We start from the raw sequence: 12,608 nt of genomic DNA on the forward strand, positions 1-12,608 counted from the left end.
GTTGGCTTCACTCCCAGACACTAGTCCATCTCTCTGCCAATCGCGGGCAACTTCCCCCCAGAGTAGGCTGCCATGTGGAAGATGACTGCCTGGGGATGAGCCAGGGAGCGGTTGCGATGGCACAGCGTATGTCATGTAATTCCCCGGATGAGATGGTTTATTGCCTTTGCAGGAGGAAAATTTGTCTTCCTCGCTGGGCGAAGAGGAGACGAGGCTGGATTGGTGTCCTTGGTGGAGGAACGCGCCTCCGTGTGGCCAGCGAGCTCCCCCAGCCGCCTCGGGGGGTCACAAGGAAGATCATAGCACTTTGCTGCTGCAGTGGTTGTGCTGTTGTGACTGCTGGCTTGAGGGAGGCACTTACCCATGTGGGATAAAATAAAAAAGTGTAGAATATACAGTCGCTCTGGAGCTTGGTTCACCTCCTGGTGGCATTGCTCCCACCCCTCTAAAATGGAGCTCATATGGGAGTGGGGATTCAGTCAAGCCACACACCGAAAAAGACTACACAGGCAGTGCTGACTTTCCCAGCTTTGCTTAGCGATCCCGGTGGTGCGACCGTCAGTGTGTCACCGACTTGGGGCCCCATCCTAGCTCAGCCTGAGACTCATCCACTCAGGTGGCAAGGAGAAGGAAGGAAGCTGTGTTTGCTTGGGTCACGTGCCAAGTTGCTGAGATCCCCAGATCTCGCTAAACGAAAGCTGGGCTCGCATAAAGAAATGTCCCCAGTACAAAGCTCCTTGGCAACGGGATGGCTGGCCTAGCTTCTCAGTCAGAAAGAGAGCAGCTGCGCACCCTCCAGCCCCCTCACATCCACGATACCTTACGTACCCGGCTCCAGTGAGGGAACGGGTCACTTGCAGTCACTAAGGCCACCACGAGTTGTGTGCATTGGTTGGCGCTTCTCTGGTGAACGAAGGGCAGACGGCGGGTTTGGTTTCATTGTCTCTGTTGCTCAGGTGAATGGAGGAGGACATATGTCTTTGTTCCTTGCAGGGCTAACATCCTCCTTCCACCTTAATGTGTAAAATCTTTGAGAAGCCGGGTCTTTTCCTCAGGGCCTGGAAGAGGAGGACAAGGAGTGTGTAACGCAAGGACGACGGAGCGTGTACATGCATGCGGCTATTCTAACATACAGCCAATTAATTATATGGTGCTCTTCGTCTGTGGCTCTGAAGGCGCTACGTCGGAAGGAGAACATTGGGCCAAATTCACTCCTACCAGCTCAGAATTTGGTTCCATGGACTTTACTATGTAAGAAATATATTTTCACTGGAAAGAGAATGAACTTAGACCCAATTTTTCCCTCTGCAATTTGAAGGAACCTTATTCTATCTACAATCTCTTCCATGTCAGTGGCCCTGGGTGGCACCAATCAGGGCTGTCCCTAAGTTGTAGCACCACAGTTGCATCACCTGCTTGACTCTCCCAGTGGAACGAGCCTTTGTTTGCAATCGTTACTCTTTGGTATTTGTCTGTGTAGCTCGTTAGCAATGGAATGTCACTATCTGGACTCCCTATGGAGAAAGAGAGTGAAGAAAGAAGCTAGCAAGAGAGAGACAAAGAGAAAGCTCCCTTCGATTTACACATCTGAGTTGGACCCTGCAGTACCACAGCTGAAAGGTGAAACACCTGCATCACGAAATAAATAATACCAGGGGAAAATCCTGCCAAGCACTGGCGGCTTTGGATAGGAGCAACCCTCAGGCCCAGCACTGCATTCAGATAGTCTTCCCAAAGATCAGCTAGAGCAGGGGACTGATGGGTGGAAGGAAATCGTGGTTTGCTCCCCTCATTAGCCATTGTGTTAGATCTCAGGTCAAGCACAGACCCTGCAGAATATTACCTGCCCCTAAGCTGTGTCTGTCGCCAAGAACCAGCCCAGAGGGACTTGCGGCTGTGCCCTGCCAGCTCAGAGCCACAACACAGCTCTCTTGTGCAAACAGGTGCAGAGGAAACAACAAGGCCATCTGTTCAACTTTTCTGAACCTTTTGGCTAATAAGGTCTTAGCCTCCTGCAGCAGAAAGCACTCAGCAAGGAAACAACCCAGCTCTCGGTTACAGCACCTTCTCCCTGTGCCACTGAGGGCAGGTCTACACTAGACGTGAAAGTTGATCTTAGATACGCAATTGCAGGCTTGACAATCGTGTAACTGGAATCGGCATATTTCAGATCAATTTATCAAGGTCGGCATGAGAGAGTGAGGTGTACCAGAGTCGACTGTCGAGACCTGATGGTTGGATTTTGCATGCCCCCACTAGGTGCACTAAATCAAACCCTGCGAGATTGACCCTGACCAGTTCGATCGTCCGGTAAGTGTAGACGCACCCTAAGGCAGCATGGAAGGAGTGGAAATGGAGTGGCCTACAACTGTCAGAAAGGCTCCGTGTGCAGTCCCTGAAGCTGAGACCAGTGAGCTGGGGCCATTCTGTGCTTCCTTGGGAAACAGAGCACGATTTAGAGCAGCCCTGAGGCCACTTCCAACCTCGTCGGTCTATCACTTTGGCTGAGCACAGGCATCTATGCTTGGAGCCGCCCAGGGACCCAGTGCACCATGCCTGACTCATTTTACCTGGAGCTTGTTCACCATCTCCTCAAACATCTTCCTGGCTTCGGGGCTGTTTGGCTCCTTGAAGTAGTCTGCAATGCCCACCTGCACCACGATGGACTTGAGGTTCCGGCAGACGCCTGGGGCAAGAGAGACACAGACAGGATGTGTGATGTGTCGGGAGGGGCGCCCGGGAACTGCACTAACCGTAGCTGCACCATTCAGTACGGCACAGGGACTTTGGGAGCACAGACCCGATCCCCAGTCATTGTCACTCACACTCGGTCATGAGGTGCACCAAGCCTTTGAAGGAGGAACTGACCCAGCCCATATGAGCCTCATTATTTAGCATTGGAGGGGCCCGACTGAGGACAGCTGGTCTCCATGAAGAGCCAGAGCAGAACGGGGAGGAAGATGTGACAGAGAGAATGTGCAGGTGAGTCAGCAACCACGGGGACTTCTCCACTCCAGAGAGGGCTGGGAGTGGCCTGGCATAAGCAGGGAAGAACCAGGTTGAAGCCAAAAAGCCGCATCCTCTCCTGGGGGCAAGCCAAGGGCAAAAGACTCCAGGGCAGGAAAGAAGGGAGATAACGCTTCCTTTCTGAGAGAAGCCCCAGCATTGAGTATATAGAGAACTTAGACACAGAATGGGAAGGTTTTAAAGCCTCTGCATTGGTGGAGTTTACGTAAGCAGCTCTGGAATGGGTAAATTGAGGCAGGACAACCTGCAGACTGATGTCTGACCATGAGCGGGTCGTCATGGGGGTGTCCATGGACTTCCATGTCCTGACTTAGGGGCATTTGAAAACCCCACCCTTGGCATGAAGAAGCCCATTATTGACCTGTCCTAGCTCCTCAGGCATTTGCCCGAGCCCCCCTAGAACACAGACGTCCAACATGCTACCCATCAGCCACATTAGGCTGTCTGGCCAGTCGTATGTGGCTAGTTGGCTTGAACAATCAACATATTTTCAGAACAAAGTGGCTAGTTCAGAACTGGTTGGACATCACAGTCCTAGACGGTTCTCTTCTGCTGTCCAGGCCAGTTTGTAGTGACTCCAGAGGGGTGCTCCCACCATGTCCCTGGAGACTGTTACACCTCTGACCATTGGGAAGGGTTTCTGGCTATTCCAACCGCAATTTCATTCCAGGACATGGGCCAAAACACCTCAGCAACTCTCCCAGCAGCCCAAGGCTGGAAGTGATACGCCCACGTGCTTAACACTGCCAGGGATCTGCAGCTATGGAGATCTCTGGTCCTCCAAGACCCTGGCAAATGGCACAGGGAGAGGAGCAGATTGTGACCGCCACTACAGCTGGGTAGATCTGGCGCAGCTCCACGGACATCAGCAGAATTACTCCAGATTTCTGTTGTTGTAAACGGAAGCAGTATCTGGCCTGTAGCCTCAGACAGGTAGCAACTGTCCGTGGTGGCTATTGAAACAGGATGTGTTGTTTTCCCCGTTAGCTGCCCCAATGACAGGCCTGCAGGTGGCTGGGAGTTCAAGCGAGGTTCTACTGCGACAGCGGTCACTACTCACTGTTGAAGTGCAGCAGGGCTTTGGGGGTGACAGGCGTGGAGGTCAGCACCAGCATCTCCAGGCCCTTCAGGCCCTCCCGACACACCTCCACTGCCACCTCCTGGTTAATTTCTGTCACGTGGTCGAGTTCCAGCACCTGCAGCCGCATGCAGTTCCGGGCTGGTGAGACAAAGAACACAGCGTCGCCTGGGTCAGTGCCCCTGGGAGTTGCAGAACTTACCGGGAGGAAAGTTATCTACCATCTCTGTGTTTTGGGGAACCAGGGCATAACACTAATGGAAACACTCCCCACCCCATCTGGGGCCTCACCTTGAACAAAAGACAAAACACTGAAACCCGCAGCAGTGGACACACCTAAATCCCACCAGCAAGGGTGATTGAATTAAGTAATCGTGCCTTAGCCTCATCTGCGTCAGAGACAGGCGAGAAGACAGCTTTACTAGCGTACAGAATGGAGACAGGCACGTTGCACTGAATTCTGGGACACAGAAAGTGCTGTGCAGGGGAGCACCAGCTGGTGGGAAATCTCTGCTTCAGAAGCTAATGAACCCCTGCCTGGCCACACCCAGATCAGTAATTATCAGACCAATTTTGCGAATAAATCTTCTATTGGTACCCAGAATACTGAAGCTGCCTAATTGCATTATGAGCTCCCCCAAAGGAACCCCACCCATTGCCAGGAATGAGGGTGCCAATTTTAGTGTTCCTTCTTGAACCAGTGCTTCTTCCCTTCAAAACTCCATGCTCATGCCCCTGTAAAGTGTTCTGATGCCTGCGTGTAAACTCTGCATCAGGTCATTGGGATTTCGTCTCCTCCACACTGATCATGCCAGGAGGCTCTGCTCTGCCTGTTTCCAACACTCTGGACCCCTAGCTACCATCACCATCTGGGAACCCTGATCAGTTCAAGCTTTGTGAAGTGGTAAGATCTCTCTCTCTCTAGACATAGCCTCCTGACCCTGTAGCTGTGGTTTGCTAGCCCTAACATTTGTACTTAGATTTAATGTTGGAACTGTTCTGTTTGTTTGACTTCCCTGGTATGGCTACTACATGGAAATAAATAACTTTCATAGTTAAGCTGGTTGCTTTTCTCTCTTTCTCTCTCCCCCATTTCCATCTAGGGGCATTATTTTAGCTTCCCCATCCACTCTGCAATAACACTCCTTACACCTAAGCTACTGGTCCCTGTAGTTCCCAAAATGTCTAAGGAAATTGCTCATGAAGAGGGTTGCCAGCAGAATGATTGTAGTGTGAAAGCAGAGCTAGGGAGGTGCTGAATCTGGGGACATATGAAGGTGGCAGTTTGAAGTGTAGTTTAAACTCAGCCATTGAGCCCAAGAGCACATGTGGGTCACAGCTTGACACTGCTGTGCAACTCAGCCTGCTGAGAGCAGGGACATACATATAAGGGGTCAGCTTGTGAGTGCTGTTTAACCGGCCCTCTCAGATGTTGGTGAGAAGGGGGGGTAAGTGTTTGTGTTCATCTGGTTCTTGGGTGGGAAGAACCCACTCCTGGGGAACCTGGATCCTGAAGGGCAGCTCTGTCTGAAAATACAAGTAACACAAACAGCACACTGGTAGAATTATCACCAATCCCCTGTGAGAGTAACACTAATAAATGAGCATCCTCCAACGTAATGGGCAAATCCGGTAACACATTGGTGGAGAATGCAGGCACCACATGTGCGGGCACCACATGATCCTGATCATGTGGTGCTTGTTTAGTTGTTGCTGCAGAGTGGGAAACTGAAGCACAAACCTGAGCAAAGTCTCTTCCTTTTTTAGCTTAACCTCTTTTAGTGAGGGCCCTCTAGCTTTCTCAGAGAATGTTTAGTAAAGTTTTGTCAGGTTTAAGTTAAGAAATTGTGCTTGGAATAACTGTAGGACTGTGCAGTAAAAAGTGAAGTATTGGGTCTTAAAAGTAAAGATTTTAGAGGAATATTGTGATTGGTTAGATGAAGATCCCTGGTGAAATAAGGTAAGTAAAGTTGTCTGAGAAGACCCCTTTGGCTGCTCACTTAAGAGGAGAAAGCCAACAGGTTAGAAAGATGGGCGGTGAAGAAAGGAAAATACCCCTGGGGAAAGGGGGCTTTAAGAGTGAGAATCCCCTGACGGAAGCAAGTCTAAGCTTTGAACAATATTGTACAACCATTGTGCCCAGATGCAGTGCAAAGGATGAATTTGCTGCATGGGCATTATTGTATGCACGTCTGGACATTGTTGGCTTGGTAAAAGGAAGGCAGGAAGCGGAACTGGAGAAAAAGGGGTTAGACCAGTGTTTGAGCAAACGTGTGACTGATGGATCTGCATTTATAGCACACAAAAATGGGAATTGTACTTAGAAATATGCCTGAGGAGAGGGACAAGGCCAGTAGGGAAGCAGAGCAGAACAGGAAAGAGTTAGCCCCCACAAAAATTTTGTTAGAGGAAGCATGAGCAGCAACTCACTTCCCAGCAGATGAAAATAAGGCAGCAGCAAGCTATCAGAAATGCGAGGCAGAGACTAGTAAATTGCGTGTCCAATCTCGTGCCCGTAAGGGGGTGGAATTGGCTGTAAGGTTAAGAGAAAATTGTGATTGAGAACCCTCTGGAAGAATAAAAATACCCCCTGAGGCTGACCCCCCCAAGCCCCATTTAACCCCTATTGGCCGCACAGTCATAATGTTGCCCCTGATTCTACAAGGGAGTGAATGAGGCTGGGAGGTGTGGCCTGTATGTTAGTGAATGAGGATGGGAGGCAGGGCCTGTGTGTCAGTCAACTAATAAGGCCAGGAGGTGGGGCCTGACTCTCTCTTAAGCCATGATTCGCACTGTTAAATGTTTGAAATGCAGTCCGAGCTCAGCATAGGGGATAGAAATATTGTGGTGCCCAGGAAACTCCCCCAACACGGACACTTCACGCCACATACATATCCTTGTCCCCAGCACAGGGCCACCCCTCAGCAGAATGCACCCTACAGCAAGAGAGCGTTAATTTGCATTTACCTAAAGAAGCCAGTCCCTGAATTCCACAGCCTGCCCCACCGACGCCCAGTGCTCTTAAATGTGGCCAGCATCGGCCGATCATCTGAAGGCAGCGGTTGCTGAAACGTGTTGGCTGCTGGCTGTAGAGGAAGGGGAAAAGATGAGAAATTGATCAATTATACCAGTTACCATTAATGTCGGCGAAACACAGCTTTCCGGCTTTGGGAAGAGAACTCATGATCTTCTGCTCCAAAATGCAGGCTGTCACCATTACAGCTCGAGAAATATGACTTTGCAACCAGGGTTCCCTTTAGCTTATTTCATCCATGGGCAGAATAAATTTTGTTATGTGCACCAAGGCACAAGGGGATGTGCACCACCAGTAGAGGCACATATTGCAGGATGTGGGCACTCTGCTAAGGAGCCTGGCAGCACCTGAATCTCTTCTGGCTGACTGCCCAGGCACTTAGCTTACAGGGAACATTATTTGCAACCTGTCACAATAGGTCTTATATCCCACGTGCGTGTCTCCAGTCATTAGAGGGCATGCTCACAGGGGCTGATATTCGTTCCAGCAGAGGTACATTAGTGCCCCGTTTCAAAAGATCTTGTCTAGCTGCCCAATCATTGAAAATTTCCACATATCTTGATCTGCATGCACTGTAAGTCAGGCTGAGTTAGGGTATGTAATGGTAGCGCCTACCAGCTATTATGGCAAGAGAAAGGCAGAATCCCCAGCTGCATGGGAGAACAGAGGTGAATAATCTGACCTGATTTCAACCTCCCCTGAACTGTGCTGCTATCTAAGTCACCCACCCACTAGCACTGGGCAATTTTTTCTGTACTATGTAAAGCAGGGAGACCTCCAGAATCTTAACACCCGACAAAAACAGCCTTTAAAAGAGAGAAATTACAGTCATGTATTAAACAGTGAGACACAACACCCTTCTATAAACACCCAAGTCCTTCGGGGCTGCTGTTACATAAGCAGTGCAGAGCTCTGGCAGCAGTTTGACGTTCAGGAGTGCTATGCCTTTCATCTCAGAGGCATCAAGATCCTTTGCAATGCTGGCATCTCTGTTAGATGCAGCCGCAAACTCCTTTGCATCTGGAGAGCTGCGCTCCCTGTCTCAACCTCCTTTGAGCTCCGGTCCAGGATTTTGGTTCAGCCCAGAGGGCCCAGCTGTGAAGTTTGGAGCTGGAAGCCAACTTCTTGGGTCCTGGTTTTGGAGCTGACCCATCTCTTGATTAGGGCTGGTTGGGAATCTTTCAGGGAAACTGATTTTTCCATTGGGAAAGGAAGCTTCTTCAGCATGCACACTTTTTGCAGGAAAAGGGCAGTTTCGACAAAACAGCATCTCAAATCCAGGGAGGACCATCTGGGCAAAGCCAGAGGGAGGGAGGGAGATGGACACTCAGACCTAGAATAGCTACAAGCCTGGTGATTAGGGCACTCACAAGAGATGTGGGAGACCTGGCTTGAAATTGTGTCTCCAAATCAGGCAGGAGGGCCTTGAGCTGGCTTTCCCAGGGCAGCCTCCTAAGCAGTGTGATTGGCTGGTCGTCTTGGTTTTGTCCTGATGCAGGGGTGGACAACGCCACATGCAGCCCACTGGGGTGCCACCTACTGTCCACAGACCTCCTGGCTGCACCCTTCTTCCCTCCTGCTCCCTCCTAGCACTTTCGGAGCAGCGCGAATTGCCTGATTCACGCTCTGTTTCCCTCCCTTCCAGAGCTGGAATGCTGCAAATCAGCTGTTTGCGGCGTTCCGGCTCTGGAAGGGAGAGGGAGGAGCAGGTAAGTGAGGGGCTCCAGTGTGCAAAAGGCACATGCAGGAGGGGGCATCCGGGGGGGCCACAGGCGGAACCCTGGTAGCCTGCAGATTGCTGCGGCCCACTGCGGGGAAGGAGGGCCCCTCGGGATCCATGGTGGTGGCCCACCAACACCGTTGCTGATTGCTCATCTCTGTCCTGATGTGTTAACAAGAATTTTTGGTTAAAAACCACAAAAAAAAACCCCAAAAAAACCAGGAAAACAATTCCGCACCCAGCCTCCCGCTAGGTCGTCCCTCCGCGGAGCAGGCGAGCCAGCATTCCTCTTACCAAGGATGGAGCGGTGCCACCTGCAGCGAGATGATGTCTCTGCAGCCTGCGCCCAAAGCCCAGATGACTTCATGGCCCACAGGGTCTGTAGAACTCCTGGAAGGAGACAAGGAGCCTGCCCTTAATATTCCCCAGCAGAGACGCAACCAAAGAGGCGCTTTGAACTCTTACAGTGACAAAGGATGGAGTTTCCTAACGCAGCATCAACTAATCTCCACAGCCCTTGCCTCTGGGTGGGGTCTGGAGGACAGCAGGGGGCTCTTATTAATGCTCCATATTCTTGCTGGAGAAAGAAGAACAATCACCACTTGTTATTCTTCAGGCCATTTGCAGGAGCCAAGTGATCTCACTGGGGTGGGTGGGAACAGCAGGTGACCAAAGTTCCACCTTTCACGTAGCCCGGCACACGTTCCACCCCCAGAAGGAGAGGAAAGGAACGTAGACGTGGCCTGAGCGTCTCTTGGACTGACAGCCAACATCCGGACGCTGAGCTGGGACAGCATGGGCAGCCACTCTGCAAACTTCCCACCCCTGTCCTAGCTGCAGTCCCAGCCACTCTTGCGCAAGGCGAGCTGGGGAGGGGAGGTACAATGGGGCACCGAGCTCTCAGTGGGCGTGAACAGTACTTTGGCATCTCACTCCTGCTTGTCTCTCCCTCCGAGCTGTAAAAACCATCGTGGCTGCAGCCAAGTGCTACTCACCAGACCGCAGATGCGGGACCATGTGTGTTTTCAGCCTCCAGGATCTGAACAGAGTTTGGTCACTGTCTCAGGCTCGGGATCCCTAGGAGTAACCCCCAGGAGCAGATCCTCTCACCACCACCCGGCCCGGGCAGTTTAGACCTCCTTGTCCCCTTGCCGAGCCCCTTGCTGCTTCCTCAGACCGAGCTTAAAATGCCACCTCAGCCAGAACTCCAGCCACATTCAAGGGACGGGTGGCATGGAATGCGCAGACACTGGATCCCAAACCCTCTCGCTCTTTCCTTCAGCCTGAGAAATACAGAGAGCCCAGGCCAGGCAGGACACAGCCCACACCCCACATGCAGCGCCTCCTCTAGCTCACACCTGCCCTCTGCAGTCAGCATCTCAGAAACTCCCCAGAGTTTGGAAACAGCCAAAGACAAAGACCCTGAAGAGATCAGTTCCTCCCCAAGCTGTCTGTGTCTCGCTCTGAGATCGTCTACTCTGTGACTCCTTCTTTCACCAGAGTCATGTTGCCCTGCAGGAGGGCTTTTCCCCTGCCCAAACCCCCAGCCTGCAGACCAACCTGGCTCCATGCAAATGGGGCTAGGGGAGGAGAGCTCCCAGCCCAACATAGGCTGCTTCTTGGGCATCACAATCATAGAATCATAGAATGCTAGGACTGGAAACCTTGAGAGGTCAGCGAGTCCAGCCCCCTGCCCTCATGGCAGGACCAAGTACTGTCTAGACCATCCCTGATAGACATTTACCTAACCTGTTCTTAAATATCCCCACCGATGGAGATTCCACAACCTCCCTTGGCAATTTATTCCAGTGTTTGACCACCCTGACAGTTACGAACTTTTTTCTAATGTCCAACCAAAACCTCCCTTGCTGCAGTTTAAGCCCATTGCTCCTTGTTCTATCCTCAGAGGCCAAGATGAACAAGTTTTCTTCCTCCTCCTTATGACACCCTTTTAGATACCTGAAACCGCTAACATGTCCCCCCTCAATCTTCTTTTTTTCCAAATGAAACAAGCCCAGTTCTTTCAGCCTTTCTTCATAGGTCATGTTCTCTAGACCTTTAATCATTCTTGTTGCTCTTTTCTGGATCCTTTCGAATTTCTCCACATCTTTCTTGAAATGTGGTGCCCAGAACTGGACACAATACTCCCACTGAGGCCTAGCCAGTGCAGAGTAGAGAGGAAGAATGACTTCTCGTGTTGTGTTCACAACACACCTGTTAATGCATCCCAGGTTAATGCATCCCACAATGGTGTGCTCTGAGTACCATGGGAACCTCTCCATTGCCAGCCTTGAACCCCTACCGACTGGCATATCAGTCCGGGGTGGAGGTAAAAAGGCGACAGGGATGATAACTAGCTCCCACATGCAAAATGAAGTTGGTGGCTTGGTAAAGAGACATGATGTTATTGGATTTTAAAAGGAACGTGAGAACCATTATCGAAACCTCTGTCCTAGGTTTGCACCAAATCATGTGCCATGGGAGCCAAGTGAGGTGTCCAATCAAAGGTGGTGTTTATGCCCCTTATATGTTTGCATCATTTTTATATGTGGTGTTGGAAGATGGGCTCTGTGTTTGATCACAAGGAGGAGTGGCAGACTACCGTAAAAGGACTCCTAGTCAGGTAGAGCATTAATGGATTCTAATCCACATCTCAGGAATTTAGCTGTGGACGCGTCGTCTGGGATGCTGCCCGTGGCAGAATACCCAAAAAAGGACATGCACAGGTGACCTGCCCATGTGATTCTCCATTGTGAGCATGCTCTTAGACAAGGAGGAACAATGGATTTCCCTCCATGTGGACAAGGGTATAAAGAGGACCCTGAGGCACCTCCATTTTGTCATCAGTCTTCCATCTTGAGTCCAGCTCGTCACTTCAGGAGCAACTCTGCTATGAACTGAGCCCGGAAGGTTTGCTGACCTAGCCTGACAAAGCATGCACTCCAGAGACATTTAAGAGAGCAGCCTATTCTGCCTGCTACAGCCGGCACCAAGAACTTTATGACTGACGTATGTAATTCGGTTGCTTTAACCATTTTCCTCTCACCCTATTCTTTCTTTCTTTTTATTAATAAACCTTTAGATTTTAAATTCTAAAGGATTGGCATAGCGTGCTGGTTTGGATAAGATCAACGTATTTATTGACCTAGGCTGTGGCTGGCCCTTCGGGGCTGTGGATGTGGTGAGACTGGTTTTCACAACCTCCCATCACAACCCCCTTTATAGAGAAGGACCCCAGTCTGGGCTGTAAGGAGCCTGGTTTTAAGCAATTTGCTCTGATTTGGCTCTCTCAGCTGAGCCCAGAAAACAGAAAAAGGTCATAAGCTCACACAGAATTAATAAAGTCCCCAAGAGTCCCCAAATCACCATGCAACCCTGGGCTCTCTCAGCCTCCCAGCATGGGTGTCGATTAGTACTAATCAGTCTCTCTATGCTGTAGAATGGCCATACATGTTTCTGGGATGCTGGGCATTCCGGCATTTCTGAGAACAATGGGGACTTGTCCCGGCATGACCCGATCTCCCGCCTGTGTGACTTTGTATGCAGCCCGTGCATGAGGTCATGCCAGAGAGGATGGAGCGGCATGCTGTTCCAAATGGTGCCCTCCAATCCAATGCTGCTCAAAACCCCATCTGACGAGGGACAAACTGCTTTGAAAAAGGAATGTCCAGACCAGGAGTCAGAAGCCTCTCCAAGGTGGAGCGCTGAAATTTGACCTTTTGGTCTCTATGTACGGTCCGAGTGCTGGT

General features: G+C 50.8%; 1 protein-coding gene across 1 annotated transcript in view; it reads right to left on the reverse strand.

Moving 5' to 3' along the window:
• Nucleotides 1–731: 731 nt before the first annotated feature.
• Nucleotides 732–12,608, reverse strand: part of FBXO41 (F-box protein 41) — a 43,490-nt gene continuing 31,613 nt past the window's right edge. The window contains exons 8-12 of the mRNA XM_074991654.1: nt 9,154–9,249; nt 7,073–7,191; nt 4,088–4,246; nt 2,571–2,686; nt 732–1,058 (exon numbers count right to left, since the gene is read on the reverse strand). Coding sequence (XP_074847755.1) covers nt 996–1,058; nt 2,571–2,686; nt 4,088–4,246; nt 7,073–7,191; nt 9,154–9,249 — 553 coding nt within the window. The 3' untranslated portion in view covers nt 732–995. The remainder of the gene's footprint in view (nt 1,059–2,570; nt 2,687–4,087; nt 4,247–7,072; nt 7,192–9,153; nt 9,250–12,608) is intronic.

This window comes from Carettochelys insculpta, chromosome 4 (assembly GCF_033958435.1).
Source record: "Carettochelys insculpta isolate YL-2023 chromosome 4, ASM3395843v1, whole genome shotgun sequence".
In the NCBI taxonomy this organism is placed as follows: domain Eukaryota; kingdom Metazoa; phylum Chordata; order Testudines; family Carettochelyidae; genus Carettochelys; species Carettochelys insculpta.